At 39.3% G+C, this 25549-nt stretch overlaps 1 protein-coding gene across 11 annotated transcripts in view; it reads right to left on the bottom strand.

Annotated features, from left to right (window-relative positions):
• The window catches only part of mast2 (microtubule associated serine/threonine kinase 2), a 141394-nt gene that overhangs the window by 31642 nt on the left and 84203 nt on the right, over nt 1-25549 (bottom strand). For 9 of the 11 annotated variants that reach the window (XM_005937376.2, XM_005937378.2, XM_042221463.1 and 6 more), the window contains 5 exons: nt 17228-17319; nt 7724-7799; nt 6699-6719; nt 5728-5806; nt 4439-4593 (listed from right to left, as the gene is read on the bottom strand). In XM_005937376.2, the coding sequence (XP_005937438.1) occupies nt 4439-4593; nt 5728-5806; nt 6699-6719; nt 7724-7799; nt 17228-17319 (423 nt within the window). The remainder of the gene's footprint in view (nt 1-4438; nt 4594-5727; nt 5807-6698; nt 6720-7723; nt 7800-17227; nt 17320-25549) is intronic. The other 2 variants (XM_005937380.2, XM_005937385.3) reach the window with 1 other exon arrangement.

Here is a 25549-nt window from a genome sequence, read left to right as displayed (position 1 = left end):
ATCAAAGCAAATACAAAATGCAGTTTTTAAATTATTATTTCATTTATTAAGGATAACCTTGGCAGCAATCAAGCAATTAAAAAAACTGGTAAGGAGGTTTGTTTTTCTTTGCTGTGCAGGAAGTTTGGCTCGGTATTTGCAACTTTTTTTAATTCGGCTACATGTGAGGGTTTTATGGTCATGAGCACCTTAATCAATCAAATTAAGTACAGACCCTCCCAAAAATCTCTTTACATATTTTCTGATCCAACTCTACGATAACGATTTCAAACTTAACTGAAAAGGACCTCATCCTTCCTTTTCACTGCTTCATTGTGAAAAAGCTAGAAGGAAGATGTGTTTTCAACTAGTTGGTGAAAGAAAACTGTCTTTGTGACATAACGGCACAGCAATAAGACAGAATTCGGGTTTACTGATATTTTACAAAAAGAAAAAGGCTAGAATATCTGTGCACGTACATGACTAACAAAGGCAATTGTTAGTCATGTACGTCAATCACCTGATGCGATAACATGTTCAACTTTAAGCACTTCTTTAATGTCCGTGTGCCTTTAAGGAAAGAGAAAATCAATCAAAAGCTGTAGCTCTGCCACAAGGCTCAGTAAGTAAAGGAGGAGGAGTTTGTCCAAAACAGCCTGAGGCACTTTCTTAATTTTCACAGTATATCATTGGTGTCTTCTTTGTGTTCTTCTTGTTGGGCGCTCATGCCTGTGAGCAGCCTGAGCAGATATTAAAATAAATCTCCCATTCAGTGTGCCGTAGCGGACGCCAGAGTGAAATCCTCTGGATGAATAACATAAGAAAGCCAGACAAAGGCTAATTAGAACCTGGCTATATTTCTGCGGTAATGGGAAATAAAAACTGCCTCGCGGCAATCCCTGCGAAAATCGTCTTAGTCATTACTCTGAGAAATGACCTTTGAGAAGAGATATTGGAGCAAACCTTGGGACAGTTGTTTTAGTGTGGGGCTGCAGTTCGAAAGTTAGCACTTGTACTTTCAGAAAGATATGAAATTTGATAATTAAAACATTGGGTGAAGGCCCATTTTCTTTCTAAGTGGTGCCACATGTGACAAAAGGCACTCAAAATGCAAAAGAGCTGATTTCTGCAGAGGATAATTGAAGTAAATCAGATGAGACAGGGAATCAGACGGTGATGGTGAGGCTGGGGGAAGGCTGAGGTGAGGTGGGAGGAGAGATGATTGGTGTGTGTGTGTGTGTGTGTGTGTGTGTGTGTGTGTGTGTGTGTGTGTGTGTGTGAAAAAGAGAGAGTGAGAGAGCGAGACAGAGAAAAATAACATTGCTGCTTCACAACTGAGGCGTCTGACTTGGGGAAATGAGACGCCTAATTGAGCGTGACAGAGAGGGGGGCACGTTGTGCCTTCACCACCAAAAATCATCGATGATGTCATTAAAATCCTCCAAGCTAAAACCTAATGAAAAGATAAAGGAACAGTGAAGGTATGTTTGTTTAGTGAATCCTGCGGTGGTGCAAATTCTTTTCAAAATTGATGTAAAGTTTAATTTCAGTACTTTGTCTTCATTTACTTTCTGGCTCTGTTTCCAGTCACGAATTTCAATTTGTGTTAAGCTGCTTAAACTCAACTATTAAAAAAACATAATTATAAAATATTTTCTAGCTTTTTGTGTTTGCATACAGCCTTTCTTTGGAAGTACACATTTCATCTATAATCCGCAATTTGTTTCTATTGCGTGAAATTCATTAAAGTTTAAATTGTCAGATAAATTAGTCACCTACCATTTCTGACTTTGCTCAGCATAAAAGCACCAGAGAAAAGTCTGGACACACAGTGTAGAAAAAACACTGAAGAAAGCAAAGCTGTCAGGTGTGCTGATCCAAGCTACTGCTAAGATAAGAGCAAAAGCCCTCTTAAGGCTTTTTGAAGTGCAGTCTTAAAAACAGCAAAATACTGTTATGATGAAGGCTCAGAAAAAGAGGAGCAAAGAAGGGAATCAGTGCCTGCTGAGTATAAGCTCATTGGAGTTACCAGACTTAAAAAGGTGTGGACGTCACAGAGATGCTCCCCGGAGATTAAGTAGTGCGCACCTCCCCTCATCAGTTGCTGTGTCTTTACCAGACACTGAGAAAAAGAAGACATGGTTTCTGCCTGTGACATTCCCACCATGAATCATTTAGAAGGAGCTGTTATTGTGTGGGGGCTTTGCTAGTAACGGGCAGATTTAAGCCGACACTTTAGTGGCAACCAAAAGATCCTGCAGTGACACATAGTCCACCTGGTTTGATCTTAGTGGGACCATCATTTATTCAGTGAGCCAGGCCACATCTTCAGGCTCGGTAAGGACTGTTAAAAAGGAAGCAGCAATGATGGAGTGCTGCATCAGTTAGCTTGACCTCTACACTCACCAACAGAAATGGTTGCAGACTGTAGAGTGAAAGGGAAGGAGACAAGAGCTGCTCAGCCTTGAAGGAACCCCCTCAGGTGATGGAAACTGTCCAGGTGATGACTGACAGATTGGAGAGTGTATAAAACTGATATGAATTTAAAAAAAAAAATGTTTTTCTGTATTTACACATCCTTGTTTACTACATAAATATGAGGTATATATATATTTTGTTTTAGCTATGATGTCTTAACAGCCCAACAATACAAACGGATCTATGATCCTACTTTGCTTCTGCAAAAAATGAAATAAAGAAGCTAGAGAATGACAAAAACAATGGTGAAGGTCATTCCTTACAACAGAATGATAAAATCATGATCATTCTATTATATATTATTGCTTTGCAGCTCATGTTCACTATATGGCCTCTCATCCAAATACACATACTCTTCTTCTCTTGCTCCTTCTTTTGTCTGATGGGTCCAGTCAGTGACTCCAGTTAATTTCTTTCATTGTTCTTCTTCTTTTATCTTTTTGCGTTTCCTTTTCAAACGTTTAAACTGCATTTACTCCTCACATTATTACTGCTTTCTGTTGGCTATTCCTCTGAACTTGTAGATTGTCTATAGACTGCTCATTAAAAGCTTTTTAATGACACTCACTGCTGGTAGACTAATATGATGTCAGGGTTTTGCTGAGGCTCACTCCTCCTTCATACGAGGGGGGCTGACAACCAGCCACAGTTGAAACACTTTTCAAAGTCACCTCAGAGTAAAGTAACTTGCTCACAGTCAGCAAGTGCTCTGTGCTTGTCAGCTCTTCTTTTATCTCTGATAGAAGCAGGTTGGTGCTAAAATGTAACATCTGAGAACTTTTTATTTCATTTTATTTTCTGACTGGAGAGATATCAAGGTTATATAGGGACACTGTTGATGGTGGATTACCTGAGATAGCAAACCACACAAACACACACACACACCACTAAACACAGCGGGAGTCTAATCAGATACACACCATGTAACTTGGTATTGCCTGCTTTCATCTCATAGGATGAAAGCATTCGACATCTATCCATAAAGAAACAGGGATAAAGATGAAGGGGTCAAAACAAGTGTGTGATACAAGGAAATTTTAAAGAGGACTGATAGAGAAAATCTGTAGATGATAGGATGAGGTGAAATCTGAAAGTATCTCTTGACAACCGGGAACAGAAATAGAATCACAAAAAAGCAAAGATGGCTGGAGACGGCCAAAGACAACGCAACACTGACAGAGCTACAGTTTGACAGGTGATTGTCACAGTGAGGACTATTCTCACTTACACCTGTCATGGGTAAGTCAGAGGAATATGTGTGACCTTTTTAAGACTGACAAATACACACACAATCTGGGTCTGCTAATGTTTGTTCATCCTATGTGAAATGCTATTTTAGTGCTATGCTGTATTTAAAAATCAGACCTCCACAAGTGAAGGGGCGCAGCAGTGTGAGCCTCCTCTACAGACCAATGAAGGCCCAGCAACTTTACACTCAAAATGAGCAATCATCATCCAGGACTGACTGATAAAGCTACGTTGCATCACTTTCTCTGACACAAATTGAAGGTGAGAAAAACCATCTCTAGATCACGGGACAGAAAGGATACATTTATGAGATTACTTTTAAATTCAAGTACTGACTTGATCTGAATGGTCTGCACCCACAAGTGCAAAAAGATCTACATTGTTTGTAAAATTGTACATTTTACAAAGACATAATACTGGTTGATTAAGCTGAGAAACTATACTTCTTTTTGAAAACGATATGCTCCCTTTGAATGTAAAATAAAATTGAGAGAGACATGTTTAGCAGAGACATGTGTTGCATCAACTCTTCTTTGAATAGCAAGCAGGGTTTGTGCGTCTGGGCCCTACAAGGGTTTTTCTTTTGCAGGAAGCCTCTAGCAGCTATAGAAAAATGGAGGGCATTTGCTTTATCGTTCATTTCTGCTTTCCGCTAACACGTAGGCTGGGTTTCATGTGGCATTTTGCTGGATCCAATCAGAGTATATCTTGTGAGCTAGCCCAGAGCTCCTACCTTAGGCTGCGGGACCGTGGTCTCATGGCGGGGGAGCGTCGTCCCTCCTCATCTGTGATGCTCTCAGAGCTGAAGTGTTTGGTAAGGAAGTGCAGCTCGTCAGGTGTGGGCTGGAAGGGCAGCTGGTGCAGCTTCTCCTGGGATGAACAGGAGGACTGTGAGAGGAGGAGCACAAACGGAGTATAGATTACAACCAGCACTGAAGCTACAGTGAGGAGTTAGGCCGGAGCTAAACTGGGATTAGAAGAACTCTGGGTTGAGTTTGTCTTTGGAGTAAAGTTTAGTCCCCTTCTCATTAGAGGAGAAAGGGACAGAAAAAGCAGATTACTCCAAGCTGGAAATGCCTGTAAGGTTTGAAGGGAGCTAAGCTAGGATTATACTACAGGCTAAAACTATTTTTGCTTGTATGATGTATTTTTGAAAAGTTAAAGTGCTCTAAATGGAAATTGGCGCAAGGACATTCTAGCATTATCTCTAGCTGGAACAATTTGTGGTAGTCTGTCCTTGCAGGAATTCCTGGTGTTAAGGCTCGTTTCTACACAGAAAAACAGAGTGGAAAGACTGAAGAATGAAGTGCTTGGCATAGCTGTAAATCTGTGTGTCATCAAATTATAATGTATGTAGTTTTGCAATTCCACTACTGGAAAGGTTTTCCAAACAAGTTTAAGCTGAACTTCAGTGAATGTGAGTTTCTGAAGCTGACAAGTGAAAAGTCCCCGGTTTGATTTCAGTAGGAGGCACGAATCCTTTTGGGGTTGTGACAGAAAGGGCATACAGCATAAAAAAAAACCCACCAGTTAGGGTGAAATTCACACAACAAAGGTCTTATTTGTCCGAATAAGATAAAAGGGAAGGGGGGCTTGGTTCTCTCTTAGTACAATGATTGTGTTAGTCTGGATGCTCAAGTTCACGGCTTCTCAGACAACTTAGCCAGCCTGCTGCCTTTGATGCACAGCAAGTCTCATTTTAAAGGCAGGAGCCACAGAGGAAGTGTGCAATTTTAAAAAAGGGAGATGAAAGAACAGCAGAAGGTAAAGGACAAGGAGGAGAATAAGACCAAGTGGGACATTTGACATGTCCCTAAGAGTGAGGGAAAGAAAAAGAGTAGGACGCAGAAGTACACAGTAAGGTATCAGAATGAAGGAATCAGCAGTGGAGGCTACGGCAGTTTTGCAGCTTTGTAGTAAGTGAAATAAAGTATGTGTTTCTAGTTTTCATGGATGAGCCTATAGATCACTACAACAGACATACAAATACATGCATAGACAGAGTATAGTGAATTTATTTACCGAGACAGTGGAACTGGGAGTGTTGGTGCCATATCCAGAGGAAGGCAATGAAGCGAGAGACCAGCGTCTGCCATCCGTCCTTAAAAGCAAAGAGCGAACATTAAAGAAAATGAATGAAGACATCAGCACTCAATGATCATTTTCAGTGAAATACCACATATTCTCCACAGCCAGAATAACAAGATGAAGTAGTGTCACATACAGTGGAAAAGTATTACAGTAGGTGGAAGAAAAGGTGAAGCGGAAAGATAGCATGGAACCTAATGTGTGCAAAAAGCATCCACTGAGACTTTGCACACCTAAAGAGAAGCACCACAGAGTTCACAGACTCGACAGCTCATCCTGTGTCCGAAAAGCCGGATTCTTTACTTCACAAATACCTTCTGGTTATCAAACATTAGCCAGCTTTTTGTCACTTTCAGTAAATATTCATCCTAACAAACCTGAAGTGCCTCCTTAACCCTTCTGTGTCTCAGCTCCAAATCCAATTAAACATGTCCGACTTTAAAAACATCTCGCAAGTATTTCATTTCTTTTTGTTTTACACTTTTGGCTAAAACGAGTGAAACTTCTGGAGATTTTTGAAGAAATTTATAAAAAGATCATAAAAGCACTTATTTAAATGTCTAAAAAATGATTTGTGTTTCCTCTAAAAAAACAAAACAAAACCCTGTGGTGTTCATTATGATATTTGTTTATGGGGGTCTTCATTTTTCTCGTGTCACCTTGTCTGTCTCGGGACTGTCCCTCATTCAATTTAGTTCCACTTTTATTTTGAAGGTTAGTTCCTCTTGTGCAGATCTCTCTCTCTGGTGTGTGTGTGTGGTGTGTGTCTGTGTGTGTGTGTTGTGTGTGTGTGTTGTGTGTGTGTGTTTGTGTGTGTGTGTGTGTGTGTGTTCCAGATGTGAGTCCAGCGGACAAAGGGCAGGAAGAGCAGGCGGAAAAGTCAGAGGTCAGAATGGAGACATTACCTGTCAGCCCTGTGTCCATGGCTGTGAAGAAGACAAGACAATGGTTTTCTTTTTATTTATTTATTTATTTTTATTGCTGTCACACAGACTGAAAAATAGATGCAAATTGCCTCAGTTGGTTTTCCAAACAAAACATATCTGATAAAGAAAAACGTGTAACTGCTGATACTTTGTTGGCAGTGCAGAGTGGCACACTTTTTGTTGCAAGCCATATGTATTTTTTATTTTATGACAACAAGCACAATTATTTTCATGCAAAGCCAAATGAAAAATACATTTAAATGAAAGTGTTTCTGATAAAATAAGGCTTTTATGCGAGTACGAACAGTAGGCCCGTCATATCAGACTCCACCACACGGTGTCCCTCTCACCCCACAGTGTGCTGAGCAGCGGCAGCTCTGAGGTCAGCGGCTGGACAGAGAGGGATTTCCAATTCAAATCAGCACTAATGCTCCTTTTCGCTGCTGCACCTCACAAACACACACAGTGTCTCGGTGTTTGATGACGTTGTCGTGCAAACAGCCTGCCTGTTCGGCTCAGTCCTCGAATGGAGAGTCTCAGTTCAATCAAATAGATTCCAACCCCCCCACCACAGCTAGGGATCACAGTGTCTCACAATAGTTCCCGGAAGTTAGCAACATACGCTAGCCACGGCACAGATATGGGAGCACAGATAAGATATGTAAAATAGTATTTACACATTTGCCTCCTCATCAGCTCACACACTCATTTACATCAGCAGCTGCTCAGCTCTTATAGGTCACTGAGTTGTTTAACACTGTTTCAAAGATACGGACATTAAAACATGAAGTATACCTTATCTATTTGGGCTCAACATCTGCAATCTATTACTTTATTTCTATTTTTTTCCTGATGTACTGTATAACTTAAAACTGAAAAGAACTGGTAAGAGCTAATGATCACTAATACAATCAGTTTGTTTATTGAGGACAACAACGCTTCTGTGTTTTTTACATGTGTGACTGCAAACACAAACATCCTTAGCACATAAATGGAAGTCTTACCTGCGAGCAGGAACAAAGGAGAAGTGTGCAGCTGTGTTGGGAGAGAAGTTGCGAGGACTGTCCAGTGGGCTGGTCCCTGAAAGACAGAGAGAAGTAAAGTAATAAGCAGGAATGACAGTAAGACAGACAGAAAACAGAAACCCTACACCTGTGTTCACGTGATGAGTTCTTTCTTTAACACAGTGAACACTTTTGTGGCAGCTAATTCAGGGAGAATCACGGGGAATGAAAATCATATCCGATTACGTTACTTCATGGCTGATGAGAAGTTAATTAACTGATTGGGATGCGTTTTGTTAACGTGTGCCATTTTCATAATAAAAGACAATGTGTGAAGTCTTAATCCAGTGAATTTGCTCAGTGAAAAGAGATTTAAGAAAATTACACCACAGACTATGCAAATAGGTAAGAAAAATGTTTTTGTTTTTTTTTTCATCTCTGGACTTGTCATCTCATGTCTCAGCAACTTGGTGCTACTATTGTTTGTATCAGGGATCAGCGCATCATGCTGATGCCAGTGAGCATGCCAACCAACCATGATCACGGAAAAGAAGATGCAAAGATGCAGAAGAGGAAAATGGGATGTCTGCAAACGCACAACTGGCAACTGAGACTGATGATAAAGATGTGAGATGTCTTTTTAAGTGAAGTTCAAGGAAATAAAAATCCGAGACAAAATAATAACGAAAGAGGCAGAGGGACTTTGTTCTTTTATTACCAAGTATTACTACTCTGATCAAAGCCCAAGTAACGGCTCCCAGTAATGATATCATTATATCAATAATAAAACATAGCAAAGATATGTGCTTACTCAAGACAGTAATCTCAAATACAAAATAATATCTGTGCATCAGAAAAAAGAAAACTTTGTCTTTACCAAAAGCTGGTTAACTTCCTTTTACTTTACCCTCTTAGCTCATTACCTACTGACTAGTAAGATGCATTAGAGGTAAATCCAGTACCTGTGTCAGAGATTTGTTCTATCCCAGGACTAATATTTTTCACCTTATAGATACTTTGCTTGAGCAGTATTACTACAAAACACTGCAAACATTTGCATCCCAACCCAAACCAAATACTCGGACTATAATATACTATTATATTTTTATAAATGTCTTCTTCTGTACAGGGTCTAACCAGAAACCTACTCTCGATGACATCAAGTTATTTTTGACCAGAAGATTTCCTTTGACGCAAACATTAAATAAATATGCCTTCTTTCATCTGTGCAGTATTGTTCATACTGGGGTTCTTAAAACTTTACAGAATGAATTATTTGTGCTGCAAGACATCTTCCTGCTGCATTTACCAACCTGAAAATATGAATGGGAAGATAAAAAGGCCCTCACTGTGAAAGCAGAGCATGTGTTAAGTGTTCTGCTCATTCATTTGTTTTCCTTTATTCTCCATCACTTTAAATTTCTGACCTTGAACAAGACAAGAGCAAAATGAGAATCCGAATGTAAGATGTATGAAGAGAAGAAGCGTGGGCGATATGCAGAAAATAAATAGGAAAAATAAATAAATAAATAAACAGGGGAAGTGGCTGTAATAGAAGACAGAGAGGAATGAAGATGGGCTCTATCACAACCTGATTGAGTGTCTCATTAAGTGAACGAGCACACAGGGGAAAGTAAAAGGTAAAGAGCTTAAAGGAATGACTCGTCTGTCTTCTTGAATCACACAGAAAGGTGGAGTTAAAAATTTAGATTAAGATAAAGTAGGTGAACCACCTGCTTTTTACATTTACTATTACACTGCTGAAAATATACAAAGATAAATGAATGCAGTTCAGTTAACTCCTTTTATATCACTTAGACTGATAACACATCATATAATGATTGTGGCAATCAGTGAGTTAGTTACTTTTAACTGGATAAAGGGGAAGAAAAAAAACAGCTTCCCCAAACAAAATCACGTGTAAGTAGCTAAACAATAACTTAGTTTGAGAAACTGGGGACACAAACACTCAATTTCTGCTTCAACTTCAACACAGAAGGGAAACATTTCTCTTCACTGAACACCAAATATCTCCAGAACAGCTTGAATTGACTGTGAAGCTCATAATGCAGCCATTGCCACAGAAGCCACAGATGATCCTCTGTTTAATAAAGCTGACATTTTTTAATTAAATATGCTGACATATCCGAGCAAAAGCAGTGGAATGGATATTCACGGTCAGTATCTGCAGGGAGAAACAGCACTCTGATAATAATTCAGCAGAATGAGGCTGAAGGAAGAAAGGGTGAACACAGATGAATAGCAGAGGAACGGCTGGCTGCCTCAAAAACAGGAGGAGAGATTAAGTAGTCGGACATTTCCACATCAATTATGCAGTTTTCTCCGCAGCATGTCTGGACAGAGCAGAAACTCAAATATTAATGCGAGCATTTGATTGCCGTCAGATGGGAACCTCTGTCTGTCTAGTTGGCTGTGCAGAACATGTATGCACATATTGGAGTGAACAGGTAGGTTATTAGTCAGACAGATTGCTTGTTAGTGTACATCTTACTTGTGTCAAATGTCTTATACATGATGTAGTATGGCTGCAAGGATGCTGCTGAAGTTGCATTTAAAAGGACATGGAGTTGTCCCTGGAGCTGTTAGCAGGCTCACCCACTGCACCGATCCTCCCTGTTCATATTTTATACTATACTTAGAACTGTGTGTGCATATGTGCGTGGACATTATTTAAGATCCATCTCTCTCAGCAAAGAGAAATCAGACACATCAGCAATGGGTCAACTGGTGTGTTTGTGTTTAGAAAGGATGGTTAGGTCTCATCAGACGTTTTTGCACGAGAATGTGTTTGTGCTCATAGGTTGATGACAAGAGTACCAGATGCACGCACAGGACACGCAGTCACGCAGTGTTTCACCACAAAAGAAAGTCACTTTAATCCTTTTTTTAAATCACCAAAGACCGAACAGATTGTCATGAAACATAAAAACTAGACATTCCTTCGCTATTTGCTCTCCCAGCCTGTGGTATCCTCTTTTATGGGGAAGACACTCACAGCACCTGCAGGTTTTTGCCAAATAATATATTGATATGTATTTAATACTCGTGTGTATTAACACCTTCACAATTATAAGTCCATGAGCTAATGGACTTACTGACATATAGGGCTGCCACGATTAGTCGACTAGTCACGATTACGTCGACTATCAAAATCGTCGACGACTGATTTAATAGTCGACGCGTCGTTTGAAGCTTTGTAAGATCACAAAAGACGCAGGAATAAGTAGTAGGATTTAAGAGTGTAATAACGGACTGAAACAGAAGATGGCAGCACTGCATGTACAAGGATGCCAGCTGCCGTTAAACCCCGAAGAAGAAGAAGCTGTGTCCCAGAATTCATAGCGCAGCCCAGCTCAGTTTCCAACAATGGCGGCAGCTAGTTAGTTTTAATATTACTCTTATTATTCTTTCTGGGTCACAAAATAAACGTTTAACATATTTTCAGGCGAGAATGTAGCTGTGTAAACCTCAAATATCTGCTCAGTTTATCAGGACACCGCATATTTTCAAAAGCGCTCCGACGTTTTCGGAGACGTCTGTTACCCACTAGCTCGATAGCTAGCCGGGGGCTAGGTCACTAGCCCGTGAGAACACCGGACTCCCGGCAAATCGTTTTCAAACCCACCGCCGTCTTTCGCTACTCAGGTTAAACATATATAAGTCACTTAGATAACTTAAAAATGTTATTGTTTGGCTTTTTTTTAGTATTTTATTTGTTCCTGAGTAAATCGGTTTGGCTGAGATTAAAGTTATAGTTTTTACACAGCTGAATAAACGTCAAGCAGACAGCTGATTATCAGAAGTGTGAGATGCTCGAGAATATACTCCGGTGTCCTGTTATATTTTAGATAGCAAGGAGTTTATTAAACTTCACCGAAACAATCTGCAAATTTCATTAAAATTGAATAAACTATCATCTTGTCTTTATTTTTAGTTAGCACACACCTTAAACACTTAAAGCTGTCAGCTAATGATCGTTATATAAGAGCAGATGCTGTTGGTGCAATAAGATGTACGTTTTACTCCAATGGATGATGATCTGATTAGTTGACTAATCGCAAAAATAATCGGTGACTAGTCGACTATCAAAATAATCGTTTGTGGCAGCCCTACTGACATATAATGTATGTTCAACACAACATGCAAATCATGAGTGCTGAGTCGATGGCTCGCAAGTATTTTGGACTGAACTCTCCACGTTTTTTGACAGAGATTAGAGCCGACTTGAAAACTCAAACAGACCTGATCTAAGATCACGTCTATGCTTTGTGGATCTCCCATGTGTGTCTTTATATGTACTGCAGTAAAGTGAAATAGCAGCAATGTGTCCATCTATTGATCGTGCAGTCTCAACTGACACCACAGTCAGTTATAATTATGCCACAATCAAATAGTTTCCAAAGAAAAATCACTATGGAATCTATGAAAAAACACTGTGGCATGAATTTTGCACCTGAATAAGAAAAAGTGAAGTGAAATGTAAATTATAACTGAGTGCATGTAGTAAGAAGTCTCATCACACCATATATAGAAGCTACTTTGCTGTCACATTTTTAGGTTTCCTGCAGTAAACTGCAGTGACAGTGACCTACTTTAGCAAAAACCAAGACATATGCTTTCATATCAGATACATGCAAATGTGATATCTACTCTGTGGCTCTTCATTTTCACTTGCCTGCTCCCTCTCCGGTGAAGACGAGGTGGGGAAATCAAAATAATTGGGGAAGGGGTAAAAAGAAATGTGCAATACATGCATATGTATGTATAAATATATTTAGCCTTGAGTCTGTGACATGAAACTGAACAAAAGAAAAGCCATCTTTCTTGCAGTCCTTCATTACAATTGCAAAAATGAGCAGTGGTTTGACAGTATTCATCTCGACTCAGAGCGTATAGCTGCCAATCACAAGCTGACCTTTACCAAATAACAGCTTTCTGTCAGCCAGGAGAGCGGAAACTACGGGCTGGTGAAGTGAAACAAATAGAAAAGATGGAGATATTCTGTGTGAGTAAATGGGGGAGAAGAGAAGAGAAAATGAAGCTTGATGTTAAAACATTACAAAAATATCAAGAGAGGAGAAAAAGAGATCATGAGAGAGGCAACAAGGGATTCATGCAGACCTCCAACATTTAATAAGTCTTTTTTTTTTTGGAGAGGATTGGTGCTCATCAGACCCTCAGGATATTAGACTGAAGAATTTCCATCTGATTAGCAGCAAATGGCTTGGTGATTGAAACTATGATGAAATTCAGGATTATGGCAAGAGCGAGAGACTGAGAAGGAGGAAAAGGGAATGAAAGGACAAGGCTTAACCTCCAGTGGTTCATATTAATCAGTTCGTGTCTACAATGAGATATCACAGCCTGGATTAGACAGTTACAGTGGAAGTGTGGAGCTGTGTTCAGACGTGATATGAAACCAAAATTTACATTATTCAAGTAAACAGATTCAAACTAAACAAAGTGTAACAGGACAGAAAATGAAAAACAGCATCTTTAATTAGTGCTGTTTAATTAGAGGTATTTAATTCCTGCGCAGGGTCTAGCACACATAGACAGCACTGCAGGACTAGTGGCACAGTTACCATGGCAATGCAGCAGCTGGAAGATGTAAATGGAGAGGAGGAAGGGAAGATAGAAGAATGGAGCAAAAGAAGTGTACAGTATTAGTAACAGCAAACCACACTGTGAATACAAACAGGCAACCACAGATCACTTCTACGCACTGCAGATGCCCCGTAGGACATCTATCCAGTCAGATATGAAACTATGAAAAGAAAATCATCATGTCAAATAAGTAATGTATGATGGTGAATTACTCCACATCGAAAGGAGCCAGCTGAGGTGGTTCGGGCATCTGACAAGGATGCCCCCTGGGCGCCTCCTGGGTGAGGTGTTCCAGGCATGTCCCACCGGGAGGAGGCCCCGGGGCAGACCCAGGACACGCTGGAGAGATTATATCTCTCGGCTGGCCTGGGAACGCCTTGGTGTTCCCCCGGATAAGCTGGAGGAGGTGGCTGGGGAGAGGGAGGTCTGGGCCTCTTTGCTTAGGCTGCTGCCCCCGCGACCCGGCCTCGGATAAAGCGGATGAAGATGGATGGATGGATGGATGATGGTGAATTTTTTTATCCTCTCAGTGAGCTGCCAAAAACAGTTTAAAACCCCCTCTCAAAAACAAAAACAACATGTCTTTTATTTCCAACCCTTTCCATTGTCTTTTGCTAACTTCAGCCATCACAGTATTGTTCCTGTGTCATTTCACAGCATAATGAAATACAGGAAAATCTGATTAACAGATCAGTGCTTCAGCATACAAGTAGAATCTGTGCACCTTTTAGTCAGAACAGAAACCATACACTAACCACAGGACTACAACCTATAGATATTCAGCTGATATTCAGGGAAGACAGCAATTTACTTTATGGTGAACAGCGGTTCTTGTATAAATGATCATTCACTGACACCAAGGTCGCCAGTCACACAATAGACTGGTGCCAAAATAAAACAGTGCTTGTGCTATGCTGTGGGGAGTGGAGGATGACAAAGCTCCCATCAGTAGCAAAGGCTCGCTGATTGCTTGGCTCTAAGCCTGTGTTTCATAGTTCATGAGTAGTTTATGAAATCAGTATCAGGATATCAATATTTAAATATATATTTTGGTGGCTTCAGAAAATGGTTTGAGATCAGTGTCTGAGAAAGAATGTTACAAGAGTAAAAATAAACTTTACATTTACAAAGTGGCTTTTAAACTTCATTTGACTGACTGACCAAACAGTACTTGTTTAAACAGTATAAACCAGCACTGTGCAGTAAAAAGTCTTTAACTGAGCTGGATTTAGCATGTTTGTAAAATTTATTTGCACTAAATTTTAAAACGCTATTAAAATTTAAATTGTTGCTGGTTTTGTTGCTGTTTGTTATTTAACTTTTTGGAATTTAAGTTTATTTTACAGTGTTAAGAAAACTTTTTCCCATATTGTCCGAAATATTGTTATTGCCAATATAATTTTGAGGCGATGTCACCCACCCAAACAAACACTACTACCACTATCGGGTGAAGGTAAACACAACATGGTAATGAGTGTTTCTCTGTGTCACGCAGCCTCTCCTTAATATTCTCTCCTCAATATTTTACCATCTTTCCATCTTTCATATTCATTGAGCTCTCGCTCTCTCTCCTCCCATTCAGTTACTGCCACCAATAATCCTTTTCCATTCTGCTGTTTCAGTCTATATTTTGATTCCTTCGCTCAGTCCCCTTCAGGCACCATCAATCATAGTTTTTCTTTTTTCCATCTCTTTTCCATCTATACATTCGAAGGGTGGAGGAGAAGATGGGTGGGTGTGTGGGTTGGTGGGTTTGTCTTCCTGTCAGATGTGTTCAGAAGACATTTTGTTAGCACACATTTCATCGAATCATTTGGTGTGTGTGCATACAGCTTCTAATATCAGCACACACACTTTTTCATAGCGAACGTACGTATGATGGCATGGTGGGTGGAATCCTTTTGAAGTGACTCTTGCCTGCTTCTTCTCAGGAGTATTTCAAGAGTATTTGATAAGGGTGAAATATTTTTCTTTCTATAAATGTGTCAGTTTGTCAAAGATCAAGGCAAAATCTCATCTTGATGTATTTCCTGCTGCAAGATCAGCTTAAAGTTATAGACACTGACCTTACACAGGGAGACAAGAAAATGCAATACCAATTTGCCAAATTTGACGAAGTGGAAGCAGCTTCCCAATGATTTTATGTGCTCTAGCACATTACAAAAGGCTAAAGCACATAAAATCATTGGGAAGCTGCTTCCACTTCATCAAATTTGGCAAATCTAAGTCACCCAGCAAATCAGTGGTTATGCAAAATTATTGTCAAGGTGCTTGACTTCTTTTTATCTGATGAGATTAAGCAATCAAAATTCTGTCAAGAAACTACTGCTAATTGTGCCAGAGTGCCCTCAGATTATACAGTCCAGAAAATTTATACACTATCCAAAAAAACAAAACAAAATTCACCCATATTGGGGACTCCCCTGTTGTCCAAAAACAGTTGGGACATGGATTCAAGATCTTTAGGGAGTTGTTGGATGGGTTTGGGGAACTGGATGCTGACACGTTATTCTCTGTGTTATGTGGATTTCAGAGCGAGTGGATCTCACAGAGGCTCAGTCAGATTATGAAGTAAGGTGTCTGGAGACTGAGCCACTTCAGACTCTTTTCTTTGTAACCTGAAAATAGCAAAGAACAGCAAAGGTGTGGTGCGACGTACTATCCTTCTGTTATCAGCAACTGCTCTTCCTATGAGATTTGTGCCTCGTCTTCAGCAGTGTGTTCGTGGGAGTAACAGTAAGTGACCTTCGCATGAATGCCTTTGACCCGAGGTTTCCCAGAAGAACATTGTATTGTCACAAAATAATCACCTGCATGCTCAGCATATATGCATATGTTTCAGTGATTTTAAAAGCTATACAAATATTGCAGGAATGCATATGAATTCAAGCCAATCAGCAAAGACAACCATCAGTCTGTCTTCTGTCTTGCATTACTGTAACGATATCTTGATGATGTCAGTTTTAAAAGTGTGAAAATCTAAGTAATGCATTGGTAACAATCTATACAATAATTAAGATGAAGTAAATATTTCATCTTAATTATAGTAACACGGTGTTAAATTACAAATAATAATATTTACTAATCAATAATAATGGCAACATTTATTTAAGGAGTAGGTTTGTTTAACAAAAAATACTTATTTTCTAAATATGTTTCATATTATACAGATAAGAGAAAATTACTTTAAAATCGGAGAACATTTTGCTAATATTATTTGCTTATTATTTACAAAGATTACATTTTAAAATAAAACTTTCTTTACTTACCCAGGCATTTAAATGCTTTTGTTAAAACCCTGAAGCAATTTTACAATAAAGAAAATAAACACTGAAGTATTTTTTTTATTTCAGATTTCAAACTAATTAGTAACCAATGGATGAACATTAAAAGTACTAAATATTCAACAGCAACAAACTATTAGCTAAAGCATCATTATAAAAAACAATGGTTATTAATAAGTGTTAAAAATAAAAGTCTGTCTGCGGCAGCTGAGCGTATGTCAGCCTGTGCATTCATTCACACAAACAAACATCTCACTGTGCGATCTCAGTGTGCTACCGGAGCTGTTAATTGAGCTTTGTTGGTGTGTGATTGTAAACAACACGACTCCATGTAATGCAACTTGTCTGCTGTTACTACACACTTTTAGCAGAACAACAACATTTGAGCAGAGTCAAAGTTTCCAATAAAACAACACCTAAATTATCACCTTTTCATCATAATTTATTCAGCAACTCTTGCTATGCTACCAGTGAGAGTGGATTTGGACTACTGAAACTGGTACTATGGATACTGATGATATTACAGCATTGAGTATATCAGGTCTATAGTTTGAAACATCAAAGGCAGTTTATATAAAGGAGTGTGTGTTACCTGTGTGTCCATGCAGAGGTGAGTGTGGTCGTGGCAAGGTGGGCGAAGTGCTGGACGTGACAATCAGGCTCTTCCTGTTGCTTGCCCGACAACTGAGAACAAAAACAAAGGCAATTTAGTGACTTCAGCTTAATCTAAGTTCCAATTTGAAACAAATAAAGTCAGGGTAATTAACTCTTTACATAAGTACAAGGATTTCATAGAACCTTCAATGAAGGACACATTCCTGGCATGGAATTTGCTTCTATAAATGTTCCTTGGGATTTCATAGCCACAATCACCAGTCACAGACATTATGAAAGCACATCATAACCTCACACACTCTTATGAATGCTAAGTTAGTCATTTGTTCTTGTTTACTCTTATAGACTCTTATAGAGTGAGGTGCACTCAGCTGAATTACATCTTATGCAGAAGATGTAGTTTTAACAAAATAAGAGACTGAAAGGTTTGGGCTGGGAAAAACAGATAGGCATCGTTAGATGGTACTCTGTAGGAGACCTCAGCTCCCCTTTGGGCTAAGATGCTCATACGGATGTGTACATACTGCTGTACCAAAGACACTTGTCGAGGAAAGAGCAATCTGCTTTAAAGCTGTGACATCTGTCCCTAGACAGAAGGAGAAGAGGAGGAAATGAGGGGGCAGTCTTCACAGCTAACACCTCCAACATAAGCTCACAAGATTATTCGACTTTGTTGTTTACTCTGAAGCTCCGAGCCAAGTGTGCCTGTAATGACTTAGGAAGGGCTAGCTTCACTCAGGGGAAATTACAGATGGAAGAGGATGCTGTGATGTGGCATCCAGGTACGCTGATATGATATCTTTCTAAAGTGACACATTTGCTCAGCAGCCACCTCTCACATTCAGACAACACTGGCTGAGAACAATGCACGTGAAGGCAGATGCCCATGTTGTTTTTAATGAAAACGCAAACATAGTGACTATATTTTAAAAATGAGCATTACACCTGTTCTGTCATGCTTTAAGAGTGACAGAGAACCAAAAGCTCTATGTTCACAAAAGATGCTGCACAACGATTGCTAAACAGTATAAAAGCTAGCAAAGCACAGGAAGCTAAACTCAGGCTATAGTGATAGGCGCCCAATGTTATGAAAACAGGTGAGTGAACAAGGCGGAGGACAAGACCGACTGAGGGAATTAACTGGGAAGAGGGAAGAAAATGGGAAACACGTGAAAACCGCCACATGTGAGAACAACTAGACAAACATTAAGTAAAAACCAGAAGAAAAAAACCCGAGAGAATTCACAGCCAAACCAAAATGGAGACGAGAGACCTGGACTACAAAGCAGGATGTTTTTTATCCAGGTAACGTCATGTTCAATCCCATTTTATCTACAATGAAGGTGGCTCACTTCGTGCTGGAGTATATTGTTTTGGTAGTTTTTGCTGCAAACCTAACCTGCTCAGGTTATTTTTCAGGTTAGGGAGCAATTGGTGCAAAATCAACACCTACTGACCAATTAACTTTATGGAAAACAGCAGTCACTATTACTGGAAGACCTCGTGCGTGGATGGTAGGAGTGTAATTCAGAATGTAATTCAACACTGTAATGTCTTTGCATTTCCCTGATGAACATCAGTAAAAAGTAGAGATTCTATGACTCAGTTCTATTCCTTGATTTTTATTTGTGTTGCCTGAAAATCTACAAAATGTTTATTTTTTTGAGCCTTGATATACCCTTCTGAGAACCAGCCTATTCATTTCTGTCCTGTGTAATGGACATTTGTTTTTCGTCAATATCTTTTGACTTATTTGAGCTACCCTACTAAGTCCTGATGTGCTTAATAGAGGACATCCTGGGCTTTCCATTGATATCTCCTGAGTCTGGGTATTCTGTTTTAGTGCCAAAGAGGACGGAAATTGAAGAAATGTTCAATGGGAAGACTTTTTTTCCCTCGGTTCTCAGAAAATCTGGTCCTCAAATTGTACACCTATACTGCGCTTAGAGATCTTCATTTTAAATTTGCACGTAGACTAAGTATAACTTTGAATTCTGATGATCTACTCTGACCACTAAGTACTACCAGGGCTGCAGCTGAAAGAGCAAAAAACAAAATGATTTTCTATTTTAAATATAAACTTAATGAAATGCTTGATTATAAGCCATCAGATTCTCTCGTGTCTCAATTTGGTGACGTAGTTGTAGTCAGATGTCCCACACCTTCCATGTGAACGTGCAGAGAAACCCAGAGTTAACTTAGCGAGTTGATAAGCAGCTTTGTATGACTGCTTATCTTGATTTCCAATGTTCAGTGAATCCAGATAACAGAAAGATAGCTGGGGTATGTTGAACTCTGCTCACACTAAACCTGATAACAGACGCAGAAGGACAGGCACCAACAGAAAGAGGAACAGACGAGGCAACACTGAGGAAACTAAAACAACTAAACATGAAGACATGAACCAAAACTAAAATGAAAAATGAAAATTAAAAAATGATAAAACGCTGTAATATCGCAAATACTTAAAGACACATAATGAAATCTAAAGCAAAACTCAACAAGCGTCAGTTGCAGACACTGACAGTGTAGTTATACTTGTTCTACTTCTTCTACAAGGACTGGGATGCATGTGCAGTTGGCCCGTCGTAATGTAGTTTCTCAATGGCCAAGTCCAAAAAGCAGACTAACAACAAAAACAAAAAGGTATCCTTGAGCCCGCTTTCTGATGATTGGGACCCGAGTGGAGCCTAGCCGAGTTGTGAACATGGAAAGCATCACAAAGGCTGTAAAGGATCTCCATACTGCAGGATAACTAATTACCTGGAGCTATTTTAATCCCACACACAAGACCAACAAAATTATGATTTATGTCATTTACTACTATTCTCTCCCTATGCAGCTGACGCAGGTTTATATCAATCGATACAGCAGCCTGTTGAACTGCATCTCTCTGAATGGAACCTATTTCAAAACTATGCGTGTGTCAGATTATGCCGACACTGTCTTTTACTTTTCTTTTTTGTTTTGTAACTTTAGCAGTGGATAAAAACAGTGGTTCGTTAGTAAAATGTTAAAAACTATCAAAGTTATTTCGTAAACTTTAAGGTTCTTGATCATGACAGAGCTCGTATATTGAAACATTATTATTGATTATTGACTCATTGACAGCATCAAAGCTAAAAGCAGATTTTTTAAAAAATCAAAAGTTTTAACTATAAATTTACCCTTTATAGTTAAAACAGAATGGTTGGCATTTGTTCATCTTTGATTGAGTACAAATCAAGCAGTCCTGTATTATGTCTGTACAGAAGACAAATGCTAAGTACTTCCTTTCAGTCCTGCTGTGTGTATATTATTCTAAATTGTAGAAAAATGTCTTTAGAGAACAAATGGACAGACAAATTGGGACTCTCCTGGCAAATTGTCTCGATGCCAGCAGGTGTCGGCACAGTAACAGCATGTGTGTGCTGTGTTAATTGTCCCATCACATCTGCTGGCTGTAATTATGCAGTTGTGTAGTGCAGTGTTTTTGACAGGCTAAACACGCCTGAATGATCACACAACAAACATTTTTCCACAAAGAAAAAAATAGTTTGAAATCTCTCTTAAGTATGTTTTTAAATTTTCTTGTCAGATATGCTCTTAATCTTTGTTCTATGATTTCTACGCCTAAAGTTTAGGAACTTTAGTAAATCTTACCCTAGTCCTTTAGTCTAGCTTCAGAGTTAATATATTAGAATTTATATTTAGGTAAAGGTTATGTAAAGGGAACAAAAAGCGCATCTGGGATTTTAAAAAATATATTTCATAATGGCAAAAAATACTATGTGTAATGTAGATACGATATTCTGTATGCAAATGCATGTATCTTCTACCATCTGCTGAAATGTGCCACTTCAGCAGTTTGTGGCAGCATGTAGTCGACACACAAACATAAATGACAGATGTACTGCCAAATTAAAGATTCAGTGATGTGTGTTCATGGAATATCTTCATCTTACGAAGACACACATATACACCATTGATTTTTTGAAAGTTTTCCCCTAAAGCCTGAAATTTAAACGTCGAAAACACAAGCGCCTACACAAAAAAGTGGCCTAAGGCAGGTGATCATTAGGAAATAGTAGAAGAGATGTACAGAAAGGGTCAGCTGGAAAGAGAGAGAGATGAACTGATGACCAAAATTCAGAGTCTGCAACAATGACTACAACTTCAAGTATTAAAGTAATGGATTGAATGAACAACAGGGCAGCTAATTAAACAGTTGCATGGCCTTAAGGTGCTATTAGAAGAAAGGTCATGGGGTTTGTCATCAAAAAATGTTAAGCTGACGTCTTGATGCTGCAAATGAGAACAGATGATTGAGGCTCCAAAATGTATAGGCTCCATCCTCTGGGGAGAAGGGGTGTGGTCAAGAAAGTCAAAGAAATCTGATCATTGGATTCATTTTCAATTTAAAATTCAAATTATAACCAAAAGTCACATTTCTTGATGCATGCTCAATCATCCAGGTAAGTAAATCTCCAAAAGTTGATTCTGTTCATCTGGACGTAGAAACACTGAAAACGCTACGCTACGTCCAGAATCAACTTCTGGAGACAAAAGATGTATTAGAATTTTTCTGGATCTGTAAATGCCATCCAAGCCTTCAAAGAAATCAGGAATGGTTGCTGAGGTAATTTGTAAAGTTTTAAAATGGAAATCTTGAGGTAAATGTGGAAAAGGTGATGTTGGTTTGACAAATGTCTGCCAGAAAGCAGAAGATTCAGAGTAACAACAAGGGATGAGAAGCGAAGAGAAGAAGATTAAGAGAAGCAAAGGAACAAATGAACCGCCTTCGCCAGGAGACGACAGAAGGGTGACAATTATGGCTTGCGGCTCTGAGAGTCCCGCTACAACAAAAAAACTGTTCGGCATGTAAAGGTTTCTTTACAGCAACCGTCACTCAGTCTGCTGCTGTGAACAAAGTTAATGAACAAATCATAGTGACTGTCTCAACAATATGGAATACCATCCGAGTCACGCATCAGAAACGCTTGGGGAAAAGAAGTGAGCAGGTGCCTTCCAGTGGAGCTTAATTTACTGAGGCAGAGGAGTTTCCATTAATGAAAAAACAATGTCAGCTTCTTTCATCTGTTACTGACCAGAATATAAAATGAATCTATAACATGATGCTTTTAGAAATCTATCGAAGCTCTTCTACTATATTGCTGAAGTGAGATGAATATAGTATGAGCGATAAAAGTGTTATTATGATCATTATGACTCTTCTGCCAATCATTTTCTTCTGCTTACACAGTTGTGGGGCAGTTGTCCCAGCTGCCATTGGACAACATAGAGAGAGAATCCCGAGGCTACAACAAGGAGGAGGATTTTATTTGTGGTTTTATCTTACTGTTTGGACTTTTTCTAGCCTTACAAGATCCAAAGAACAAAGACAGGCCACACTTCTGTCCTGCATACAACAGGAATTATGGCACCTATGAACAAATTCTGCACACATGAAGAGAGTGAAACTCTTCCAAAGGCAGAACAAAACATAATGCACTTCATGTTCAATTACTTCAAGTAACATAAGGATTGGAAGTCATGTTTCACATATATAAATGGATTGGCCGTCAAACACTGACAGTTTGAAATATACATATACCTTAATGCATTTAGTTTATGCTGACCATAAGACAGTGGAGATTTGCAGCCAAATAATTTAAAATAAAAAATTAGACTGTGTTTTGTATTTCCTTCTCCCTTCATTAGTTTTGGGTCACCAGCCAAGGTACCAAGGACATATGATGGTACAAAGGTGCAAAGGATACAAAGCTGGTACAGTTAAAAATCAAGAGCAACTCCAGTAAGTTGCTGTTGGTTGAACCACTGTCAACATTAGCTTCCTGTATGTTTATTTCTGACTCACATAGACAAATGTAACTTCAGTACCGAGACTACCAACCTACCTTCCTTCTTTCTCCTGCAGGCATTTTGGATCCCTGCTGGGAAACATGCATCCATTATGCAGAACTGACTGAAGGCTAGACACACTGTCTGAGTGTGTGCATCCATGTGTGTGTGGTTCTGTGTGTGTTTGTATGTGTGGGTAGATAAGTAAGCTTTTGGGTACCTGGTATCATCAAAGCAGCAGGCTGTCAGGTAACAGCACCAAGACTGAATTGCTTCTCTGGCTGAAGAAGGATTTATGGCTGAATCTTCAGTCAACATTACCACAGCTAGAATGGCCGTTTTTTCTCTTAGTAGTTTTTATCCAAGTTGATCCACCTGCCCATTTAATAGTATGGTGGAAAGTGATTCAAAGATATCATTTACAGCAACAGAAAAAAAAAAGGCTTATTTGTTTGTTTCTTAAATATGAGTTTAGGGGATTTATGACATGCCCACCACTTTGTTTTCCCAAATCTGTAAATGTTTGAACACACGTCTGCTTACTTTATGTCTCTAAAATGACAAAAACCTTGAGATCCAATAAACTTTTTCACTATAACACACAAAAGGCGCAGTTATAGAAGTAGACATACAGGTTTTGACATGGCTGACAGACTAACAAACAGCTGCACTGGCAGATGTACCCACACACACACACACACACACACACACACACACACACACACTAAACAGACAGAAGGTAAGTTTATGTGGATAAGATCTATAGCGAAACTCATTTCCCACAGCCCACACAATAACTTTGTCTGCGGGTTACAGCCACCACAGGAAATCAAAGTGATAACAGACTGTGTGGCGACATGTGTGTATGCTCCTGTGGCAAGAGCTTTAGGGTTAATGATCTAACAAATGAGAAAGGATTCAACTCTGCATTGTTCTTGTGTCACTGTGAACAGTTTCTAACAAAAAACGTTGCATCAAACTTTTGTTTTCTTTTAAATAAAAAGGGTTTTTAGAGGAAACGTTTTTTTATAAAGCACCTTTATTAGAGTGGCATCAGAAAAATTAAAGGTACTCATCTAGATCACTGTCACCGTCACCAACACTGTAAAGATAAAGAAACTATGAAACACAAAGCAGCCAGTGTTTCTGGGGTTCCTATTCAAACAGTCAGTAAATTACAACACAAGTCAAATGGTTCATTCAGTCATTTATTAACTTAGTGGCAGGTCTTAACTATTGTACTATTTTGGTTTTGACGTCATGTGCACATTGCCCAAGAGCAGGTGGCAGTTTAGCTCACTGGGTGAGCAGGCGACCCAGGTTTGAGTTCAACCTGTGGCCCTTTGGTGTATGTCTTCCCCCTCGCTCACTCTCTCCACTGTACCACTATCCACTAAAGGCAAAAATATAATAATAAAAAAAACCTTGCCCAAGAGCTGCCATATTGAACAGGATACAAAGCAGCGGTTGCTAGGGAAAAATGTGGTTGGTGGTTCCTGAAGGTTGCTGGTAGTCACTGGGTGACATTGGTTGCAAAGAAACTGCTGGACCAAAATTCTCCAGATGATTAATTTGCTTGCTAGCAGATGGTTGTCTGTAGTTTTCCATGTCATAGTAAACCTAAAAACAACTATATACACAGTGGACACTAACAGCATTTCTCAGAGAATATGAAATAGTATTTTCACCTTAAATCACCATCCCTAGTTCCTATAGGTTAGTTTTGCACAGCCAGCACAGCTTCACTGGTCAATCCAGTAGAAGACCTGAAGGTTCAGCTGCAGAGGACAGCCCAGGGATCTGGTGTCTGTGCCATGTTTTGCTTGCACAAGATGGACCTACACATTATCAGGCAATTTTAGCTGACTGCAGTTCCCATTGTGCCAATTTAATGTCAAATAGCAAGTATAAAACAGGAAATGATATCAAAGAACAGTGGAGCTACAATCTTTTGAAGTCTAAAACTGACAAAAGAAGCACACTTTTGTTTTAAGCGCAGGCTAATGAAACAATAATGCAAAAATAGAACCATTTTGCATTTGAAATGATGTTAAAACTATACGGCTAACTTAGGGAGCTTAAAATAATCTGTATGTAGACATTTCTGTAAATGATGGAAAAGTAAAATGTATTATGCTTCTGATCCGAATGTGATAAACGCTGCTACAAAAAAAGAACACAGTTTATTTTAAAACCTTCAGATCACCTTCAATCAGTGCAAATGATGAATGTTATGCCTGATTACAGCTTAACGTCATCTGTCGACTGTATCCACTCCAAAAACTGACAGAGCCTGTTGCTATGCAGGAGTCTCACTTCACAAGCATTCCTCCCTTAAAAACACTGCTCTGGAGGTAACAAAAGAGCAACACACCACAGGACATGGTGACACGTGTGTGTGTGTGTGTGTGTGTGTGTGTGTGTGTGTGTGTGTGTGTGTGTGTGTGTGTGTGTGTGT

The sequence above is a fragment of the Haplochromis burtoni genome, unplaced genomic scaffold (genome assembly GCF_018398535.1).
Source record: "Haplochromis burtoni strain Fernald_Lab_line unplaced genomic scaffold, NCSU_Asbu1 Contig_67, whole genome shotgun sequence".
NCBI lineage: Eukaryota > Metazoa > Chordata > Actinopteri > Cichliformes > Cichlidae > Haplochromis > Haplochromis burtoni.
The sequence above is the reverse complement of the archived record's forward strand: the minus strand, read 5'-3'. Positions and strand labels throughout refer to the sequence as shown.